This window comes from Biomphalaria glabrata, chromosome 9 (assembly GCF_947242115.1).
Source record: "Biomphalaria glabrata chromosome 9, xgBioGlab47.1, whole genome shotgun sequence".
NCBI lineage: Eukaryota > Metazoa > Mollusca > Gastropoda > Planorbidae > Biomphalaria > Biomphalaria glabrata.
In genome coordinates, this window is record NC_074719.1 from 40,249,665 (window position 1) to 40,273,880 (window position 24,216).

At 35.8% G+C, this 24,216-nt stretch overlaps 2 protein-coding genes across 4 annotated transcripts in view; both read right to left on the reverse strand.

The window, feature by feature from the left end:
- The window catches only part of LOC106075283 (solute carrier organic anion transporter family member 2A1-like), a 35,738-nt gene extending 32,418 nt beyond the window's left edge, over positions 1-3,320 (reverse strand). Inside the window, exons 1-2 of one of the 3 annotated variants that reach the window (XM_056041601.1) lie at positions 3,197-3,295; positions 2,747-2,809 (exon numbers count right to left, since the gene is read on the reverse strand). The gene's annotated coding sequence lies outside the window, so the exon portion shown is untranslated. Of the gene's footprint in view, positions 1-2,746; positions 2,810-3,117 lie in introns of all 3 variants that reach the window. The other 2 variants (XM_056041599.1, XM_056041600.1) reach the window with 2 other exon arrangements.
- A 5,615-nt stretch (positions 3,321-8,935) lies between these two features.
- The window catches only part of LOC106075290 (solute carrier organic anion transporter family member 2A1-like), a 28,110-nt gene continuing 12,829 nt past the window's right edge, over positions 8,936-24,216 (reverse strand). The window contains exons 7-17 of the mRNA XM_056042484.1: positions 23,007-23,093; positions 21,506-21,746; positions 20,577-20,693; positions 19,463-19,614; positions 18,404-18,568; positions 15,567-15,753; positions 13,496-13,622; positions 12,473-12,642; positions 12,225-12,286; positions 10,083-10,182; positions 8,936-9,466 (exon numbers count right to left, since the gene is read on the reverse strand). Of these exons, the coding sequence (XP_055898459.1) occupies positions 9,307-9,466; positions 10,083-10,182; positions 12,225-12,286; positions 12,473-12,642; positions 13,496-13,622; positions 15,567-15,753; positions 18,404-18,568; positions 19,463-19,614; positions 20,577-20,693; positions 21,506-21,746; positions 23,007-23,093 (1,568 nt within the window). The 3' untranslated portion in view covers positions 8,936-9,306. The remainder of the gene's footprint in view (positions 9,467-10,082; positions 10,183-12,224; positions 12,287-12,472; positions 12,643-13,495; positions 13,623-15,566; positions 15,754-18,403; positions 18,569-19,462; positions 19,615-20,576; positions 20,694-21,505; positions 21,747-23,006; positions 23,094-24,216) is intronic.

Consider the following 24,216-nt stretch of genomic DNA (forward strand, 5'->3'; position numbering starts at 1 on the left):
CATTCTTACAGTAGCTGTTAGGCTGTTAGGCTTAGTGACGGCCTAGTCCAGAGCTATGATACAGTTATATATATAAACATGTATAGATAGATCCAAAAGCATTGGATAACCAACTAAAAAAAAGTAACATTTTCATCTAAGCCTTTCCCTGTCCCAAGAAGTAAATAGATCGTGTGTCTGAATGATTCGAACAAACTGGTCAGTGTAAGGCTAGTCGAGACTACGTGTAGTCGGTCATGACAAGACAACCAAGTGATAGTGTTTGTTGTGTGTTGAGTGGTCTGGCGAAAAAATACACACTGCCGTGGTTAGTCAAGCATGTAAATCTATTTTTAATACGCATTTTTTCTTTGCTTACAAGATCCGAGATCTAACTGCATGGAAGAAGATATATTTCTTTTACGAGAATGTAAACTTTGTTGTATGGTCTCCCGTTATACAATAAGTCAATAGATTAAATTAAACGTAGTTGTGACGTCATATAGAAACCCGGTGAAAGTCTGACTGTTTTGGAAAATTACGTTGGAAAAACATCAATTACTAAGTTATTATTGCAAATAATAATAAAAAAAAAGAATTATATATTCATTATCTGTAAATCAAAACATATATTATATCAAAAATTGTCAAAACCATCGGAGTTTCCCTTTAAGTGTTCTATAGCTATATAGCAGTGCTGCAGTTCACGCGATAATAAAGTTGTAACCCTGACTTGCACCAGTGCTTATGGTGCGCACTAGTAGTTAGTATAACATACCTTACTTAACTTAGCTATACAAATGTAAAAATTATTTTATCTTTGACAAAAATCTAAAACTGTAAGTATAAATGAGTTACAGTTATGTTATGTACGTTAGTTCCTTACTACAAAACCTCCGGCTTATAACGGTATTGATAGTGAATAGTTGTAAAAGTGGTGAATTTTTTATGCAAAAAATTGCTTGCATAAGTGATTTAAATTTTAGATTTTTCGCTTTCAGAAAAGAAAAAATTAGCCGTTACATCAGAACTTTAAATGGCCTAAAATATTATGATGTCGGATTTTCACTATCTTTTCTAGTTTACGAGATCTAAACGGGACGGACGGAAAGACAAACCACACAAAACTAATAGCTTCTTTTCCCCTTTCGGGGGCCGCTAAAACATACTTTAAAAAAACAAAACAAAGCTGATACGAAGTGTTTCTTCAAGCCGACATACTAACCACTCCGCTAGTGAGGTGATTATGAAAATAGAAGATTATATAGTTGTCTTTTTTAGAGCGGTGACCTATAAATGGGTCTAGTTCAGCTTAAACCTCAGCTAAATATGCATGATGAAATGCATGACGCGTAGAACGTAATCATCCTTCTTTTTGAAGTAACGTCTGTATTATGTAAGATAAGAAACCTCTACTTCAGTCAATTTTAATATCTTTCCCTTCCTCGAGATACCAAACAAAAAAGTAATCACCAATAGTTAATTAAGTAAATGGTTCTTTTTTTTTTTTTATTGACTCTTGTGTAGTAGATTAAAAGAAAAGCTTAAATGCTACAAAAATTTCAGCTTGATTTGCTTGATTTGAATTTGGGTGTCGGAAAAAAAAAGGTTTCTAGACCTTTTATCATACAGACAGACGGAAAGATAGAGTGACGTGATATAAGGTTGAAAAACAATACATTAAATCACGGTAACTACATAATATAGTAGTGTTTGTAGTTGTGGTTTAGGTACATTGCCCCCCCCCCCCTCCCCCCACTAGGACTCTAGATCTTTTTTTCTCTTCTTATTATAAGATAACATTCATGCCAATTGAAACCAAATAGAAACCGATTGAAACGTCGTTGTATCGTAAGTAGCATCGAATCGGAAGTGGGAACATAGAGAGATGTCATTTTTTGGATTTTCTAATTATGTTGCAAGTAAGTCAAATGTGTAGAAACAAGCTTGATGCCGCACGCAGTTGACCCTGATAACAATAATTTATTCTTTTCTTTTTTTTTTTTAATTTAAATAAATGAGGCAAATTTTTACGCTCCCCCTAACATACATTTTAACCCGCTCTCTCTTTTTCTCTCTGTCTCTCATTCTTTCTCTATCTGTCTCTCTCTCCCTTTTCTCCTTCTCCCGTTTCCTCTGGAACCCTTTATTTTTTTACCCGCTTTTCAACGACCCCTAACCCCCGACACACACACACACACATCCTTTAGGGCCGTAAATTCTAGTATCACTTTTTTATTATCCTCTCCACCCCCCGCCCTCCTGTCCACAAAAAAAGTTAGTCCTACGAACAATACCTGGCCTTTCTTCAGCTTGAATATAGGGCTATTCAAAATACTCTATGTTGTTTTTCGGACCTAAACTTAAACCGCTCTTTCTGAAGGCCTCGATCGAATGCCCCTTTCCCTTTACCCATTTTACATTTATTTTGGCATTGTGTTCCTTAAAACAATTTTTTTTTTTTAATTTGGAACGTTTATTTTTAACCCCCTTTTGAATGTCACAGCCATCACTCTACAGCTCTTATAGCCTGGGAGTAATAGAAGACATGCATATATAAAATAACGTCAATACTCATCTCGAAAACACATTAGATCAGGGCTGTGAATAATCCCCCCTCAAGTCCCTCTGACAAGTAAAAAATAAGTTGATTTAGAAGAAAGAAATATACCGGTCTTTTAATTTGCGCTAGTGTATATATGCGTTTTTATACAGAATGCATTCTTTATATCGAAAACAAAATACAAAGGTTTAATAGAAAGCTTACGGTTTTTCGGAAATTTCGGCTTTCAGGCTGTGAATCTGTCAAAAGGGTTATATTAGCAGTCACCTAAGAAGTAAAGAAACCTGTTTACGAAATTTCATGGAAATCCGTTTCTCAGAAGCTGACATCTCTTGATACATAGATCAATCAAACGGTTAATTTCTTTTTAGTTAGTGTTTTTTTACGCTTAAAATATATATTTAAATGAATGAAACCAACGAACGGAACCAATATACATCTATATAGATAATAAAATAGATATAATAAGAAAACGCAAGAATGTAGATCTAGACATTTGTAATGTTATGACTATTAGACGAGTTTTTTTCCATCGGTTTTTTTTTATGAACAAATGAATAATTTTAACATAATACCAAACAGAAGATAGCTATAGTTCTATTTAATACTGTCTCCTCCTTTGCAAAAGTCCTCGTTGAAAGTTTTTCCACTTACATAACAAAAAATCCAAGTTAGAAAAAAATGTCTTTTTTTTTTTTTCGAAATTCCACAGTTTTAATGGGCTGGACGTAAGAATGAGTTGGCTTATAGCGGAGCTTAGTTGTAGGATGACGTATTTTGATTTGTCACGTGATTGACCTAGACATTGTGTTTGAACATCATACTGCGTGTGTGCGAGGTAGCCCTCGAAATTCACGCTTCATTTGTTGATGACATCAGAACAGATTAGATAGGACTGCCAACACAACAAAAAAATGGTCCGACTCGCATATCGTTTGATGGTGTCACTACCAGTCTAAACAAAAGTATTTGCAAATTCAAAAAAAAAAAATATATATATAAATTAACTTGTCTGTGTTGGATTGATTATCTCTTCGGACCATCATTTAGAAATTTAGAGAGTTCCCACTTTTGGTTTAGACTTAATATATCTCTGAAGCGGATGTAAAACGAAATTAAAACATAATAAAATATGCTAACCAAACATGATTTTTTTTTCTGTTTTTCTACACATATAATTTCCTGGCTAATTATTCTCCACTAGTCACGTGACTTAAACACATGATGACTAGCACTGTTCAAAATTTAAAAAATATATGTTTTGTTCAAGATTACTGCAAAGATAAGTTAGCATGGCTGACATCGTAGATTTACTGGAAGCTTGTAAGAACGATTAAAATAAAATTGCAACTTAGTTACTAATGTACTAGAAATTTTTTTAGATAGATAGATAGATAGATAGATAGATAGATAGATAGATAGATAGACAGACATACAGGAAAATAGACAGACAGAAAGGCAGACAGAAAAATAGATAGATAAAAAGATAGATAGATAGATAGATAGATAGATAGATAGATAGTTAGATAGATAGATAGACAAATAGATAGATATACAGGAAAATAGACAGACAGACAGAAAGATAGATAGATAAAAAGATAGATAGATAGATAGATAGATAGATAGATAGATAGATAGATAGATAGATAGATAGATAGATAGATAGACATATAGATATCCAGGGAAATAGACAGACAGACAGACAGACAGAAAGATAGATAGATAGATAGATAGATAGATAGATAGATAGATAGATAGATAGATAGATAGATAGATAGATAGATAGATAGATAGATAGACATATAGATATACAGGAAAATAGACAGACAGACAGAAAGATAGATAGATAAAAAGATAGATAGATAGATAGATAGATAGATAGATAGACATATAGATATCCAGGGAAATAGACAGACAGACAGACAGAAAGATAGATAGATAGATAGATAGATAGATAGATAGATAGATAGATAGATAGATAGATTGATAGATAGATAGATAGATAGATAGATAGATAGATAGATAGACAGAAAGATAGCTAGATAAAAAGATAGATAGATAAATAGATAGATAAATAGATAGATAGATAGATAGATAGATAGATAGAAAGATAGATAGATAGATAGATAGATAGATAGATAGATAGATAGATAGATAGATAGATAGATAGATAGATAGATTGATGAGAGATATATTTTAGTAGATGAAACAGTAAGACGGACATATTATAAGAGAATGTGTAGTACAATTCATTCAAACATTATCATGTATCAGATAAGGTCAAATCTTGACCTCTTGATCCATTCATCCCTTGACGATGTACTTGACATTGATAAAAACAAAACTTAAATCTCTTCTGTTACTTCTGTATACTACAAAACAATATTTTCTTGGCACGCTGCCGCACCTTTAGCCAGCCCCGTCCAACAATGCCAACTATGCAACGTAAAGAAACAAGGGTGACAATTACTAAAGATAATGTTAAGTATCAGTCAAGTGATGGCGCCTCTCACGACATTTTCCTCGGTCAACAAGACAACACACACACACACAGCTACAGATGACGGAGAGATAGACAGAGCTATTTTTAGAATGTCTTCCTACATTGGCTTATTTGCATACATTTATTTGTTTCATCTATTTTTGCAAAGCTTAAATCAACTATGTCTGTCTGCCTGGTAAATAGTAAAAAAAGTAGAGTTTCCCTTTGCAATTAAATGGTCGATAGGCAGATGATGTAAAGGTCATCTAATTCTGTGGCCTACACAACGACCAACCGCCTTTACTTTTCCCCAACTAATGTCAGGTACCTATTGGAGCTGGGTGGACTCAGAGGCGCCCAAAGATCCCGAAATTAAAAAAATCCCAGGATTCGAACCCGGGACCACCGGTTCAGAAGCCAAGCGCTTTACCGCTCAGCCACCGCGCCTCCTAAATAGTGTGTACATGTTAAAGCTTCCCCTCAGTACTGTTGATGAAGGCGAAACTTTGCACATAGCAAAGTCTGACTAATATGAGATCATATTAGTTATAATAATTCTAGATCCAATAACATTTAATGACACAAAAGCAAAATTAAAAAAAGCAAGGTTACAAAAGACAGTTTGTGTGGAGACACAAACTCAAACTCTGCCCCCGAAGTGGTCCACCCTGTCAGGCTTCAATATTTTCAGAAAGAACATCCGAATAAAATTATATCAAAGACAAATGAGAGATAAGAATGGAGAAAGAAGGTTGATAGATCTTGTGTAGTGCCCAACGGTCCCGCAGATCAAAGGTTAGGTGTAAGTGAATGTAAAGTTAGATGTGAACCTGGCCTAACTAGTTCCCCTTTCAGACCTTGTGGTCCGATTTTGAGTTTATGTTTCCACACAAACTGTCTTTTGTAACCTTGTTTTTTCATGAAAATACACCACTTTTAGAACTATTCACAATATTAATAGTAACAAACATCGGAGAATGTTTTTTAGTGGAGAGCAAAAACTACTTTATCCATAAAACATTTCTGCATTCATTTTTTTTGTCAATTTTTTATGTTACATTTGTATTTCTAAGTTAAGTAAGTTCTGTCATATTAACTACTACATTGACACACAAATATGTTTCCTTTTTTTAAAGAGAAAAAAATCTATTTAGTATGCATTTAAGTTTGGACAAAATTAAAACGTATTAATAAGTAGTTTTCTTTATTATCTCGTGAACTTAATGTGAAATCACTCAGTAGGACACTCAACTAAAGCAGTATTTTTATTTTTTTACGTAAATGTTTTTTCTTGATGTTTTGAATAAGAGATTGACCCTTAATTAGATCAATTAGATATTCATTATAAGACATCAGTTAGGCCAGGTTCTTATCAAACTTCACATTCACTTTCACATATCCTTTGGTTTGCTGGACCGCTGGGGCACCACACACGATCTGTCAACCTTCTTTCTCCATTCTTCTCTGTCATTTGCCTTTGATAGAATTTCATTCTGATATTAAATCTAAAAACATTGAAACCTGCCTTTTAACCTGCATGGGTGGACAACTTCGGGGGCCCATTTTGAGTTTGTGTTTCCACACAAACTCTCTTTGTCACCTTGTTATTTATGGCTTTAGGTACTTTATTAAGGAAAACAGCTAAATATATATGCCTCAGGATTTTGGTTTTCCATTTTAAAAATTTGTACTCTGTTGTATTTGGGAATTTTCTTTATTATGGGGTCATCCCCAATAGTAGTCTGTATGCCAACTTACGTGATTTGGCTGTTATATGTTTGTTGCGTCAATGTGTGATTTCTTTTTTATGGGGTCATCCCCAATAAAGTCTGTATGCCACCTTCTGTGATTTGACTGTTATATGTTTGTTGCGTCAATGTGTGATTTCTTTTTTATGGGGTCATCCCCAATAGAAGTCTGTATGCCACCTTCTGTGATTTGGCTGTTATTTGTTTGTTGCGTCAATGTGTGATTTCTTTTTTATTGGGTCATCCCCAATAGTAGTCTGTATGCCACCTTCCGTGATTTGGCTGTTATATGTTTGTTGCGTCAATGTGTGAATGTGTCTGATTAGTTTGTTGTTTTAACCCTTAACTCTCTGTTCCACTTAATTCTAGCTTGTAAGTATTTTTTCAGCCTACCCCTAAGTGTAGCATATATGGTTTTGGAGTCGTGATGCATTAAGTTTTCCTTGCTGGGTGTCTTGCAAGTGATCTGTAGAATGGGTGTGTATGTTTGACGAAACGGTGACGTGTATTGTTTTGAATATTTTCTAATGTTAGTCTTCACTGTTAATGGTACGGCGTGGTTGCTATATTTCAAGTATTCTTTTCATTTTTTTGAATGACATTTTAGAGATTCTTTTGTGGTGAAAGAACATCGAAATACACTAGAATTGTTTCTTTTCTTTTATCACTTCTACAGAGTACATCGTACATCCTAAAAACTTAGTTTATGCAAATGGATATACCATCCATTAAACAACAAATTTATTTGAAGCACTTCCAATGACTTCCGTTTCTCGAAGTAAAGACAGAATTAAAAAAAAAAATAAAAGCTTTGCTCCAGATGTGATTATTAATGTCTATATCATCAATATTTCTGTGTATCATGGTTGTTCACATTTCTTCTAGAGCTAAAAAGTTTAAATACAAAAGAAACGGAAAAATCGAGAGTGATTCATAGACAATTAGGGACATCATGAGTACCATATCGCAATAGCTTGAATAGCCACTAAAGATACCCATCACCACGAGGACAGTTTGAATAGCACTGGATCTGATTTTACAGGTTTAAGGACCGTATGTTAAATATTATAAATATGTACATTTTATTTTTTAAATCGTTTAGTTTTTAGAAATCAATATTAAGTAACTCTTTGTATAGACTGCTAATAAAAAGTGAAATTTAACATCACATATCTAAAATGGAGATAGTGTCCTGGTAATTATAATATATTTACCATTTTTAAAACAAGTTCTATTTTCTTATAACGTAAATTTATTTAACGCTTATTATGGAAAAATCATTTCTGTTTAACAATGTTGGGCATTCTATTTATTAAATGTCCATAATGTTCAATAAATGCCGTAATCCAGCTAAAGTCAGGTACCCATTAGGTGGACTCAGGGGCGCCCTAAAAATCTCGAAATTCAAAATCCCAGTCTTTTTTTTTTACGGGATTCGAACCCAGGACCTCAGGTTCGGAAACCAAGAGCTTAACCATTCGACCACCGTGTCCCTTTATGCTTGTTAACAGTGCTTTATAATTTTTATATTATTATACATATTTCGTCTTTGAGACCCAGGACTTCAATAAATATAGTCTTACGTAACAAAAAGTTATTTAGAGACAAGACTGTCCTACTATTCCAAATAATATCAATCCATTTTTTTTTCAACCATTGGTGTACAACCGTAATTAGCCAACGTTCAAATTCAAGTCTGCGTACTATTGTGGCGGGAATGTATGACTACAGAATAAATGAAAAAGAGAAGGCTCCGTTTATTTATTACAAGCGCGTTCAGTCTAACACTACTTCAATAGTAATTGCAAAAATGTTTTTCCAAAAGCCAACTTCTGAGTGTTCTACTGCTTCGCTAATACTCCAGAATTCAATCGAAAAGTTCTAATGCAATGCCATAAGGTGTTGCAATATCGTTCAAGTTTTGACACGGTACACTGAAGGCGTTTAGAAGCCGAAATTATGTCATGCCCCTTCAGTGTTCGACTTGGGTAAACTTTTTTTAATGTTATTAAATTTTGTAAAAAGTTTATATCAACTCCTCTGTCTGTCTGTTTAGTAAAAAGTGCGTACACGTTATTCACTCCCACACCCATTCTCGGATCAAGCTGAAACTTAGACAGGACAGACAGAATGTAGAGAAAATAACTTCGATTTTGTAGTCAAACAAGAGTGTTTATTAGAGAATAAAAACACTTTACAAGAGCACCTTAGCAAACTAGATATCAAAATATTACATTAAAAACACACACAGAATCTACACATCACACACTGTTTTGTTTTTATACTACTGTTTATTGAATCCACTCTTCAAAATACATCTGTCAGTTCAAAAATAAACAACATCGAGTTCTAAGAACTGACAGTGGTTTTAATATTCTTTTATATTCTAATATAATATTCTTCTATTTTAGAATACAGCCATTCTAAACATAACTTTACAGGCGACAGAATGTTCTCAAGTGCCAATTAGAAATTAAAATTAAAAATACTGTTCGGGAAGATTTTACTGCAAAAAATCCAAGGCCTATCTTTTTCTATGTTTTTTCTTCCAATTCTAAATCTTTCTGCTCGGCAGATTTCTTGGCTTCTGCTCTCTTTGCTTTTCTCTCCTCCCATTTGAAGAGCGCCAACATGAGAAGATAAGTTATCTGAACTACAACATGGACGCCAACGTCAATACCAGATATAAAGTACCTGAAAATGGAGAAATAATAGTTTTATATTATCATAACGGAGTCTGGAAAAGATTTACTGTGCAGCTGTTAAAAATAACTTTTATTTGAGCACACAAATGATGGCTGCGTGGTCGTGTGGTAAGTGGTCCAAACTTCCGTCACATTGATTCCTGGTTCAACTTCTGCTTAATCTTTGGAAAGTTTGGGCTAATTGGTATTATTGAAGGAACTTAAGGGGCTCGGTGGCTGAGTGGTAAAGCGCTTATCTACCGAACCGAGGATTCCGGTTTCGAATCCTGGTGAAGACTGGGATCTTGAGTTTTAGGATTTTAGGGCGCCTCTGAGTCCACCCAGCTCTAAAGGGTACCTGACATTAGTTTGGGAAACATATAGTTTGTTGCTCGTTGGGCTGGTGGGATGTGGGCTGGCCACATAACACCCTTGTTAACCGTCGGCCACAGAAACAGATGACCCTTACATCATCTGTCCCATAGATCCCAAGGTCTGAAAAGGGGAACTTTAAGGTGCTCACAGTGCTGAGTCTACTAAAGGGAGGTGTGTGCAGGAAAGCGCTCTGAAGAGGGTCAATACAAGCGTTTTGGTTTGGGCTAATAGTTTGTACAAGGACAACTCACCTGCTCTTGTCTCTGTCATAGAGAGCACAGAACTTGCCATCCCACACCAGGCAGGTGTCGTCTATCATTTTACCAAAGAAATTGGGAGACGGGATGGCCACTGAAAGATTTAGACACATCAAGTTTAAATGTTTGGTCTTCACTAATTCAGTTCCTAAATAGTCCTACGTTTGGGGCTGCAACAGTTTGACGACAGTGATCTAAGAATTTACTGACGAACTACAAAATTACTCATTTAAGCGTCGTAGAATTCAAATGTTCGTCATCTTATCTTATCTTATAAAACACAGACGTCACTTTAAAAAAGAAGATGATTACGTCCAACGCGTCATGCATCTAGTCATGCATGTTAACAAATGACTTAAATTTTGCCAAATCATTGGTTTTCCTGGCTGACTCAGGCAACCCATTTCATGCTCTAATAGCAACGTTTATACTAAAGAAAGATGTACATGTGTCGAGTGGTTGAGTGGCATTTCCCCACTAGTCCAAAATGGAATTTGGATATGCGCAGCCTAGAGTTGTATGAATCATGGCGTAAGCAACACTACAAATTGTGTACTGTTATCTAATAATTAATTGAAAGTAAGGTGTATGTGTGTAAGCATGTATGATTGTCTCAAATAAAATTAGAACCGTTTGACCAATCTTGATAAAACTTTATATAAAAGTTACTTTGATACTAGCTTGTCTTTGTGAGAGATAAACAATTAGATAGAGCCATCGTTTGTCTAATGCATGCCTAACGGCTGTCTGTGTCGGCTCTATCGAAGTTGTTAGTAAACGGATGCTGCGAGGGTGGGGGAGGGGCTATCTGGGGCTTGTGACCTTTGACCACTGGGGTGGTAATTTGCATACGGGCGAAATGACTCTGGATCAGAAGAATGTTTTTTGGACATTCCGATGGTCTAGAGGCTAGTTTCGTTTGGTGCGTTATCGCTAGGCGGTGTTGTCGAATCCAGTGTCACGGGTTCGAGCCTCGGTCTGCGCATGCCCTTATTTTCGTAGCATTTTAATTCACTACTTTCTCTCTTAAAAACTTGGTCCCTGGTGCTGTTATTCATTTATGTTTAATATATAGTGGTAACCTAACATATGTTAATTACCTTTAGCTCCTACTAAAAAAAAAAAAGTTGCCCAACTCTATATGAAAGTTTAAATGTCATGGCTCTAAGCGAGACCATTCGTTGCAGAAGGCCAGTTTAGACCAATAGGTCGTTGCCACGTCACAAGTCAGTAAAGCCAATAGTTTGAAATAAAACCAAAGCCCTGACTTACAATGAATTGGTTTACTCACTTATCAATTCTTATTCCCAATAAAAAAAACATTACACTACAATTCTTTATTATTAATGCTAGTTCACTTTCTAAGCAAATTTAAATGATGCTTCATTTTATATATGTAACTAGCCTGACATTACCCGCGGCCTGCGGGCCTTAGTTTGTGTTTACTAATCTAGTGGATTGGATTTAGATGTATGTTAAACTTAGCTAATGATCCTTTCAAGTTTTTCTCTTTCGCTACGAAAATAAAAGTAGTTTTGCGAAAATGGTTTTACCCGAGACGATACATTCATATCTATTAAAAACGAAAGGAGCGATAGATGAATAGGATATAAAGTACAATTAAAACGGGTTTATTCGATTTGTTAAATGAATGGGATTATAAGTAAGTCGGGACGTCTGAATTCGGAGATATATGGAACGAATTTATGTAAAAATGATTTTGAAACACAAAATTAAAGGTTAATTTTATTACTTAATGAAATCAATAGACTATATTTTGTATTTCCATGTGTCAAAGTAAAAAACTGTCTGCCCAAAGTGTAGTTCTTAAAATTAGATCTAGATCTAGACCTTTTCGATCTTTTCTCATGTAAACATGGCCTATATCGATGAAGTTATAATGGTTTCATAGAGTTGGTCAACTTTTTTTTTTTTGAGGGTCTTAAGTCTGTTTTAGGGCTACAATACATACACAACGGTCAAAGTTAGTACCCGAGGAACATTTCTGCCAAGTTTTATCAAGATTGGTCGAGCGGTTTTGATGTCTATTCTTAACATACATACATACATACATAACATACATACATGCGCCTTTGCTTTCTACTTTATAGTATAGACGATGTGCTCTAGACTTACTTAAACTCGAGAAGAAGACAAAAATACTAGTAGCAAAACCTCTGTCTCTTGGGTCGACGATTCTGAAATATAGTTGTTAATATACCCATTGTATTATTGTTGTTACCTTTATAGTATTAGCCTTTGTTATTTGAATAAAGTGAAGAAAATTATACATGGAGAAGAGAGCCATATATAGCTTAACAGAAGAAATCTATTCATCTTTGTTACAACTTACAGACGGTACAAAACATCATTTAAACCCAAACCTTAGAATGAAGAGTCGTCTGGGAATGGTGGCCGAGGAGCTGGCGATGTTCTGTAGCCCGTGGAGCAGGACGTAGATGATGAAGTTTGTGTGGCATTTGGTCGGACACAGGCCAGGGTGGACACTGTTTCCGAGGGTGGAGTTGGCCAGCATGGCGCAATTTGTAAATATCTGAAATATTTTTTTGTAATGCTATTTTTTTATTGGCATGACACAGCTGCTATTGGTTTAAGGCCAGTCTGCACTCATTCTTAGTCTTCGGACTCGAGGACATTGCCGTCAGTCATGTAGAGATGTATAAAAAAATAAAAGTGATAAAGAAAATACAAACCCACATTCACCGTGATGGTTCTCGACATACATGCTTAGATGCATTTGCTTAGAATTATGGTCAGGGGATATGTATTATAAGTTTTATATATAATATTATATTCAAACTGTTTAGTGTGACACACAGGTCTATTATTTATTGGTATTTACCAAAAGTATGTAATTAAAAAAATATTATATTTTTACGATATCCATTTCTTGAGCTCCAAGAATGATAACTTTTGTTTAGACAAATTTAAATACCTTTTGTGATGTAACTGATCGACTCAACAAGTATTAAAACATGACTTAAAAAAACAAATTGGCAATATATGCGTTTTTATGTACCATCCCGTCGTTTAAAATTATTTTCTAAGTATTTCCGAGTCTCAGGGTGCGTCTACGAGTTCGTATAGCACAAAACTCGCTTTTTTAAATCTTAGTTACCTATTACTATTATTGTTTTTATTTTATTAGTATACATAAATTAATCTTTTTATTCTTGAAAACAATAGTAGAGGAGATGTAATAGATTCTGACTATTTTTCTTTCTTTAAAGTTACCAAAATACTAAAAACATAGTCATGGTTCAGTCTTCTATATGTGAGATCTTTGATTAGGCCCTTAGAGAGGACACCTATTAATTTTCTTTAAAAAAAAAAAAACGGTATACACCTAGAATCGAACCAGATCACTTTCACTTCTGTCTACTCACCTTACCGTCCATACCCGTACACCCGGCGTGACACGGTGACAGGTAGTTATTGCCGTCGTCTCCACAAGAGATGAGTACCTTAGCCAGGGAGCAGTCACAGACGCCCGTCAGATTGACCGGCACCCCGCTGAGGATGAACAAAGCAGCAGCATATTTAGAGCAGCTTGGCCTAGTTCTGTCGGTCAATTTTAAATAATCATCTCCATGATTTGGTTTAACGCACAATGTCTCAAGAATTGATTAAGCCATCAGTTGTTTACGTTACATTAATTAAGTGTAGGTAAGACCTGGTGTAAAAATGAATGAACTATATGGACTATAAACAGTGGTGCCGTGGCCAGGTACTTGGGCCCGGGGGCTTGACCTTCTTACATGGCACTAGTGTTATATTTAATATTTAATGTATAAACAAAAATGAAACATTCGTTTGGGGTCCCCCTAAAACAGGGTCAGGGGGGGGGACTTTTCGAATTTCTACCCCCCTCCTAGCTACGCCACTGCTATCAAATCGAAGTAGGGGATATAATTATTCAACGAGGAAATCCATCATTTTCTTATGAAATTGATGCAAGAGTACAATCGAAGACTCTAGAAACTAGACACTCGAAGCTCCGCTTCATCGGCTTGTCTGGACTATTGCTCTGTCTGGTCGGGATCCAATCTGATGGGATTTTTTTTTTACATCACTATAACCGATGGCTCATATCCCAAGATGATTTAAGCGAGACCGAAAGCCGAGTACATTGGGGGGAACGCCAAGTATTCCCTCTCTGTGGCACATTAGTCGAGCGGGTGTCTGACAAGTAAAAAATGATGCTTAATTAAGTGACTAGGTAAAAAACAGGAGAGTATGGGGGAGGTGTTCATGGAATGTTCTTTAATAAATACAAAACGCCTTTACAACGAAAATTATAGTTAAGGCATTACTTTGTTTCTGTCTTCTCTAACCCTTCATTGGGGCTGATGTAATGGCTATTATGTGGACAACGTTGAAACACGTTTTATATGGCCAATAATTAAAAAGTTAATTTATGGTAGAACAAAAAAGCTTTATTTTTACAACCTTTTGCCCTCTACTTCACTCTTGACCTCACGCCAACCTTGACCTCGCCATTGACTTCACCCTTGACCTCGCCTTTGACTTCACACTATCTCCAGCTAAATTTAAACCTTTTTCAAAGCCTTTATTGAAATGAATCATTTAATGTCTATGCGTTTAATTTAGACTTACTTAGTATGAAATTTACTTCAGTAATCTCATACACTATCTGCCAGCAAAGTTAAGTTTTGGAGTCTATAGTAGTCTATACTAAACACACGGAATCCTAGCCTGCTACTTAATCAACCAGGCGATAAATCATAAATATAATTCGACTGTGAACCACGCTTTTCCAAACAACATGCTAGTGTGCTCATTACTTTGTTTGTACTCTCTACATCAGTCGTGCCTAATCTACGGCCCGTGGACTATATTCGGCCATTGATACTATGCTATTCGGCCCCTTGAAATGTGTGCCCGCAGAGGCACGAGTCCACTACACTCGACATTTTTGGGCGATGCGGCTCGTGATCCTCATTTCGTCAATTCTCTATACCAATCAGCCGAGTGGGTGTCAGCCTTAAGACGCTCTCTCGAAGAAGGTCGTGGGGGATTAGGACAGTGTGGTTGTGGCTCTTTTCCATCACCGCCAATGCAATGAACTCGGTTCCTTGGCACTTCAACGGGGTCTTGTTTTGCTTCCTGATTGGCCTATTCGTGCATCAAACGTTTCCACCCGGTCCCACGTTTGAGGCGGGACATGTTCTACGTCAAAATGAACTACGCACACCAAGAGTTGCGATAACATGGAGGCCAATACGAAGAAAGCGCAAACAGGGACGTCCTCGTATTACTTGGCGACACGCCTTCATGGAGGATCTCAGAACAGTGGACACCAGGTGGGAGGAGGCTTCAGACATTGCCAGTGACAGATCTTTATGGAGACAGCGCGGAAGGACCTAAGTCTAAGTAAACTAAGAAGAGTCCCCCCCACGCCCATACACACACACTCTAGTGGACTTGGTCACCTACTATGGTCCGTCAGCTCCATACACAGGCTCATTGTCACACCCGAAGACGATGTACAGAGGCGTCATGATGACGGTGACGACGTATGTGCCCAGCACAATATAAAGGTAGCCCAGCCTGGTGTGGACCTTGCTGGCAAGCCAGGAACTAGCAAGCGTTCCGATAATATGACCAACCGCTGAGGAAATACCTGCAAAAATATCAGGAAGAATCATATTAAGGGATGCTAAGAAAACATTTCCTAATGTATAAAGAAAGGGGTTTCTTGGAAAACAAAATCTAGATCTATATTTTGCAAGCAACTCTATTTTTCTTCCTTTTTATTCAGTTCTTATTTCCATGGCAATAACACACAAGAAAAAACAAAGTCAACATACTCGAGAAATAGTATGATCATCTAGACAGTGGCGTAGCTAGGAATTAGCCATCATTTGGGGCCCGGGGACTTGAACACTCATTTGGGGGCCACTACATCTAGATTGTTCATTGCTATATATTCCATCCACAGTTTATTAATTTGTGAATTCATTGTCGCAAATTAACATATGCAAGAAGACAGAACGAGATCAGTGTCTATAGTACAAAGTAAGAAGACTTCTGAACACGTACAAATGTTCATTTGGAAGTGTATTTTGTTGTATTGTTACATATAGGGAAAAGTTCTCACCGATTCCAGATCTACTCAAATCCCACACGAACGAAGTCCTTGAACTTGGGATTTTTTTGTTTAAAAAAAAAAAAAGTAAATGTCTCTAGTACAGGGGTTCTCAACCTGTGGGTCGCAACCCCTTGAGGGGTCGATTGACGATTTGTCAGGGGTCCCCTAAGTCCATCGAAAATATGGATTGTATTTAGTGTATTCTTCTATTGCTGTGTGTGTTATTTGGGGGGGGGGGGTCGCGGCAGAGTGGGGGATAGTTAAAAGGGGTTGCCAAGCTTAAAAGGTTGAAAACCGCTGCTCTAGTTACTGTCGAAGCCTATAATTATGTGACACAATCTTGTTTTTTGTTGTTGTTTTTTTCTATAATCATTCAAGTTATTTAAAGTATTACTTAAAAACACAACCTTTTAAACGTATATAATTTCAAGCTATATAAAGTTTTAAGCGATAGAAGGTTTTATTCAGTCATAATATTTTTATCTTTTTTTTGTTCTGATCAAATATTTTTTAGTTAATGTATTTTTTTTTCAATTCAGTAAAAGATAACATTGCCAAAACTACACAAGACAAATCAGTAAGTTCCTTTACAACAATTAAGGTTGAAATCGTTCAGACATTGTTCTAACTTGATGTTCCTTGGGATGTCTATTGTTTTATGTTGTAGACACATATGGTTACAAATGTGTCTTATATGCCAAACGAATGACATACATACAAAATTAACTGCATATGTGAGTAAATTAAATATTGAATTTTGTGAACATTTAATTTGAACCATTTTAGTTTTAAAAATGGCTAATAACATATAGTTTACAAGGGGTTTACATAGTTTTATAAAATGTATTAAATAGTACAATTGTCTTCTCAAAATATGTGACAATATTTTACTCTCGTGGCTTTTGTTTCACTGACATAAAGTAATAAGTCCTTGTTATGGAACATCAAAGAATGCCCTATAACAGTGTTTCACAAACCTTTGACTTATGCGTACCCCTTCTAAAATTTTTGCATTGTGGGGAAATATAAAAAAAACACCAAGAAAACACATAGGCACCCCTATCCTTAAAAAAAGGATTTTTGTTAGTAAAAATCGATATTCTTTTTTTTGGAAGGCCTATATACACAAAAAAAATAAATAATTACTCTATTTCAATTTAATACTGAATTAGTGATATTTTTTACATGCTTGTGAGATACATCGAATACGTTATTTTAAATAAATGGAAACATAGTTTTTACATTTTAACAAATGAGGTCGCGTCGACGGAAGTTGTAACATATCTAGCCATTTCCTGATCTTTATAGCAGTTCGTCTTAAATGTAAAATAACACCGTATCTAAGTTTGCAAAACTTAAAAAATAACTAATAAAAAGGATTTAAAACAAAATAGTATAATTTAGTTAACACACACCCACGTATGTCACCACAGTTTCTAAACTCTTCCAGTACCTCTGGGGGGGGGGGGTACGCGTACCCACTTAGGAAAACACTGCCCTATAATAATAATAATAATAGTACAGGTATAAACAAACCCCTATTCGTTGTTAGCCTCCCTTACACCGTTATATCAATGTTGTAAAGAAACAGAAGCAAAAAATAGCCCAAAATTTACACACGAAACCTTACCAAACATTACTTATTTAGCCATATCTGTGAATACTGAAGGGTTAGTTTCCCTTGTTAGTATCAAATAGAATAATTAATTACCAGTAATTAATTTACTTTATTCTTCAGAGACGCTGGAGATGGATAGGTCACACCATTCGCAAGCCTGCATCCAACATAACAAGGCAAGCCCTAACCTGAAACCCACAAGGAGAGAGGAAGAGGGGACGGCCCAGGAATACATGGCTCCGCGATTAGGAAGCAGATGCCAAGCAGATGGGCAAGACGTGGGGACAGTTGGAGAGACTCGCCCAGAACCGAGATGCCTGAAGGAAGCTAGTTGGTGGCCTAGGCCCAGAAGGGACCACTGGCAGAGATGAGATGAATTAATTCACTAATAGATTAATATGTTAATTGATTCATTTTTTGTCTATGAGAATAAATTAATTGGGCAAAATTTCAAGATGATCCTAAGTGGGTGTGGGAGAAATAGCGTGTACAAACCTTTTACCAGACAGTCTGACAGATTAAGTTTATATAAGCTTTGTAAAACAACAACAAAAAAAAGCTTGCCTGAAGCTAAGGTGACCTCCGACATTGGAACATTGTACTGATTCGTTACGTATGTGCTTCTAAAAATAGATAACCCTGACATTGGAATGGACACAATTGCAATGTCACCCAGCAGCAGAAGATAGGCAGGATTTTTCAACATTCGCAAAAATGCTCGTGGGAAATCTGAAAGAAAAGAAAACATCATTCCATGTTATTATGCTAGCTAATAATTCTACCAGAAACGGCCTGTTGGGGTGGCAATTGGGGCATCACCACAGGCCCGCGCCTTTGGTATTGGTGGTGGTGGGGGGAGATCGATAAGGAAAATCTCTAGTTACCGTCTGCCCATCATACACATTGTCGTACAAATTGTCGTGGCCCGGAATTAACACTCGCCCAGGACCCCTCGCAATGCTAAGGCTGATTTTGCTATTGCCATTTTTTCACCGCTGTTTAATACTAGCAATACTACTGAATCCTTATTCAGCATTCTGGACATACTCATAGTGTGATTTCATTTTCGCAAATAATTTATAAAGAGTTTTACGTTTTCCGCGGACTCACCACTTTTACAAATTTATTGCAAGAGCCTCAGTGTACTATTGATCTTTTGGTACATCCTGAGTTTCATTTGCAATTAAGTTCTAAGTCATGTAATTTCAGAATATACACAACAGATTTTTAATATGCGTGCTGCGCATTCAATTTTAATATCTGAACTATACATTTATTAGATTGTTAGAGTTGTACTTAGACTAAGTCGATGGGTAGATGAATAATTAGTATTGAGGAAGATAGACGGGCAATAAAAGGCCTTAAATGTGCCAAATAACCATAATCACAAAAAGATAAAAATAAATGTGTTTTGCATTTATTCATCTTTTATAATTTCAAAAGAAAGATGGTTGAGGAATCTTGTGTGGTGCCCCAACGATTCAACCAAGGTGAAGGTGAATTTAAGCTGAATGAACATTCTTAGTTTTGATTTAATGGAAAAACATTTTTTTTAAATACCGAAATATACAGACGTTATTGTCCAGGATACGGACACGATACCTCTAAGCCAAATCCAATTACCTTTAAAAACATTTTTGATAGCTTCCGTTCTTGATTGCTTTTTAATGTTTGACCTCTTTCTACCTGGACTTATTGTCTGCTCAAAGATGAGGTCACCGGTCAAGCTGACTTTCCTTTCTGTTGGCGTTACAACGGGAGGAAACAGGCTTGGTCTAATGATAGATATCAGTAAATATTAGCATTAGGTCGATCTTGAAGTAACAATAATGTGTACAAAGTTAAATATGTTACAAAATGTATCCATTGACCCGTCTTCGGTTTTCAGACGACTAATGTTTATCTAGTGGAGCATTTCTGGTTGTGGCTTCACCTTCAACTATTCATTAGTGCAGTGATGCATAACCCAAATTCGACACGAGGGCTATTTTAATTTCTAACACTCGTCTCGCGGGCCACATGACCGAAAAGTTACAAAAAAACGAAACGAAATTGCTATGAAACTATTTTGGTCCTGTGAATTTAATACTTAATAGGTTATTTGAGATTTATTTTTGTTTACGCGTCAGAAAAAAAGCTTCATTTCTCTACTTGAAATGTGAGCCAAAGTTTTGTAGGTAGCTGTACCACCGACCCGTTTTGTTGTCTCTTGTTGGTAAATCTTCCCATAAGTCTTCCAATCTCTAGGCGTAGTTTAACAATCTTTTATTCGCGACTCAAACCAAACCAAGAATGCCGCCACATTTATTTGATAATGACGTTTTATGTTGTTGTTTAATTAAATACTAAAACAGTCACGCTTTCTTTATAAAGTAAATATGGCGGCTTATTATCGTGTTCAACAAGAAAGTGAAGAAATGTTCATTTTTCCTTGTGTATTCTCTATTAAGATGAGTTTAAGCAATGGAGGTGAACGATTGGTGAACCGGAAGACGAAAAACGTGGTCAGTCAATAATTTGTAAGCTTCATGTAAAGTCTGCTTTTGTAAATCTATTAGTGAACTATCGTGTGTGTTATGTGTGTGTGTGTGTGTGTGTGTTCAATCATCTTATGAAGTAAAGTGTTTCATTTCACAAACAGGAAGTCCACTGCAAATTTCCAAACTTAGGTGATTGGATTTAACAGAAAAAAAAAAACCAGGACGTATTAACCACATGATACGATCGTAACACTGACCTTCGACTACCAGGCTGACCCAAAGACGCCAGGCTATTTTTTCTGGAACTGCTAATGCGCTGCTGGGTGTTTCCAGAAATTCCGTGCGTCATACCAATTGTGACGACACTTGGCTTTCTGAGGGCAAATTATATAAGAGCAATATGATAATAATAATAATAATAATAATAATAATAATAATAATCGTTATTTTTTTATGTACTGTCTTGGATGATAGTAACGATGGTCAAAATGCTGTAAACTTATCACTTATTAAGGATTGTATGCAATGTTGTATATGAACTGTGAAAAACATTTTGTATTATTGTCTTCCTTTATTTTAAAAACTCTAATGTTGTGTCCGTTTGAAACCAGAGTTTTTAAGTTCGTGATGTGAAAGTTTGATGAATGATAACTACAATAAAAATGTCCACAACCAAACATAAATAACACTGCTGATGACGCTAAAACATCAAATAATAGACATATGTACAATGTGTTCTCAAATATTTTACACGTTCTGACAGAATTGTTCATTTTTCACATTTATACATTCTACCATATTATGATTGAACTTAAATAACATTTTTGTTTGTTATTAGAAAAAGCTTCTTTTTGTATAGAATTATAGGAGAATCCATGCTCTTTTTATATAACACAAATACAAGTTTATAAAACCAAAAATTAATTTAATGGGGTTAAATCAACGATGATATGGTTCATTAGGAGAAAAAGAGTTAAATATCGTCCGTTTATATTTTAAATATTAATCCTCGGCGGTAACAATATTTTTTAAATACATATAAATAATCTAAAAACTCAAAAAGAAATTAGCAGAAAGTCAAGGCTCCCCTAATATAATAATAATGGCAATGTCTTCTATTCCAAAGTTTAAGGATGAGTGCAGTGTTTCACATCCACCAATATAAACACATTGATTAGACATTTACCTAATGGTATCCTCGACATTCAATTGATTGGAGATTGGTTTTTCGATTTCTTCTTCCACCGTGCCCCCAGCGAAGGTCACTACAGCGTTCTTGAGTGCTTGCCCCTGCTTCTTCTTGGAGATCAACTTTCTCGGGAACAGGAGAATCGGGAAAGAGACGAGCGTCAGGCAAGAGCCGAAAATGAGAAAAGCGAGCCACCAGGCTGCAACAAACCTGCCATCTTTGGGGTCCATACTGGTCTCTGTCAATCGTATACATAATTAATACATTCATCGTGTAATACATAATTTCAAAGACTTGTCTATCCCTGAGGTACTAGTTCAAGAGGGGCTACCATCGTGTATTGATTTGGTACTGTACTGGGCTGGTTGGAAGGCGCGGTGGCTGAGTGGTAAAAGGCTTGGCTTCCGAACATAGGATCCTGTGTTCGAATCTCGATGAAGACAGGGATTTTGAATATCGGGATTTTTAGGGCTCACCTTTGTCCACCTAACTCTAATGGGTACTTGACTTTTATTGGGGAAAGGTGGTTGTTCGTTGTGCTGGCCACACCCTGTAGGTTAACCGTTGGCCATAAAAAAAACAGAAGACCTTAGCATCATCTTCCCCATAGATCTCAAGGTCTGAAAGGGAGACTTTTACTGGGCTGATTAATTGTCGACAGTATCTAAACAAAATTTGAGTATATCTTAAGTAAATAGCTTTTATATACAGCACATCTTTCATGCTTATAGCAAACTCGGTGCGCTATGGTCCAGTGTGGTAGGTGTTATATTTAGGAAAAGGTTTCCTTGCTGCCTTAAGACCTTCAGCAAATACAACTCTGCTCTGAGTCTGGATACGAACTCGAGCCCCTTTGTTAGGTGGATGGCTGTAGCTAGGCGGTCTTGACCTCTCAGACAAGCATCCCACCTTGTATAAAGCTGCATTGTCTTAATAACTTGTAATTTCTATATTCAGATGCTTATTTAATTTTTCTATTCTTTAGAAAATAAAGATGTTTTTCATTTGTAAATAAGATTTCATTGCATGGTATTTCACGCACAGGATACTCGTAGCTGTCAAACTTTATTTATACTGCCTACATGGATTTGCTCCTGGGATTACGTATACGCCTTAATATCATTATACATTAACACATATATACAGCAAATTGAAATCATTTTTAAAGGTTTTCCTTCAAGAAAATATGTAAAAAATATGTTATTCAATTTCGAAAACCTAAAAGTATTAAAGATGTAGCCTTTTAAATAAATGAGGCCACAATGCGTGAACATTAAAACCAATCCCTCCCAGACATTGTAAATATTTTGAATTAAACCCAAATAAAGCTAATATTAAAAAAAAAAAGCTCACACACTGTAAGCGTTTGAACAAACCACATGTATGGAGATATTTTAAATTAAGCTCACAATATAGGATCAATTAGAACTAATTACTCATAATGAAACATTTTAATACAATCCAAATTTTTGCTATTCAGAATAAAAATTAACATTACCTTTTAAATCAATGGGTATTTCCGTTAGATATCCGTTGATCTGCCTGCCTACTGGACTCGCCAAGTCTGTAATAATGTGCTCTATACCTGTAATGAAAATGTTTGTTTCTATAAGTCAATTTTCTAAACAAAATAATATTGATAGTAATAATAATAACAAGATGACAAAAGGACAAATTCAAAGTCATTCAGATACGAGTTTATTCCATTTACTTATTAACTGAGGATTTCTGATGTAACCTTTAAGCTGGACTGATGCAGGTGAGTTTGAGCAATGGAAGTGAACGACTAGTGAAACGGAATACGAAAAACGTGGTCAGTTCATAATTTTTAAGCTTCATGTGAAGTCTGCTTTTGTAAATCTATTATTGAAATATAGTGTGAGTTATGTGTTACACAAAGGACATCTACAAGTTACAATGGTAACAACCAAATTATAGTTATGAAACAATTATTAACATTTAGGCTGCTGGAGATAATCATCAATGGCGACACATCCAAAAATAGCAAGGCCTACTTTTTTGGTGTATATGGTGTACAGAATACGGAAATAGTGATCATCGAAGTTGTATAATTTGGAATCACATTTTTAATCTCTTTCTCTTGTGGCAAGAAATTGTGGTCTTTAGTGATAGTGATCTTTCAACATGGCGTCCTTGATATTGTTTTTCTATTTATTTCAAAAGCTCTTCCAAACTTTCTCTGTTTATTTTCACTTTTTTTTTTAGGTTCTATTAAATCACCAACCCATTTCTTTACATCGCTTTCTCTATTTTTTCTAGGTTTTTGAGCTCGCGCGTCTTGGAAGTAGCCCAGCAGTCTAATGTCACGTTGTCACGTTATAGCAAGTTGTTGTTTTACTTTCCTATCAATATAACATTCATCATTGCAGCTACGTGCCAGAAAATCAGTTTTAATTAATAGATGGCTTTTGGTGGTAATAGGATTAGTGCTAGAACTCTCTTGACATCTAACCAGAATCGGGATATGAAATCCTTGTCTCTTTTTGCAAAGCTTATATCAACTCACTCTGTCTGTCTGTCGGTGGGTCTGTCTGTCTGTTCAAAAGTTTGTATATGTTATTGTTCCGACGCCCGATCAAGCTCTAATTTCGCACAATTATTTCTTTTACCTGACAATACAAGAATCAATTAAAAAAAAAATTACCAATTAGTATAAAATTACTTTGTTTGGTATCTCAAACCGGGAA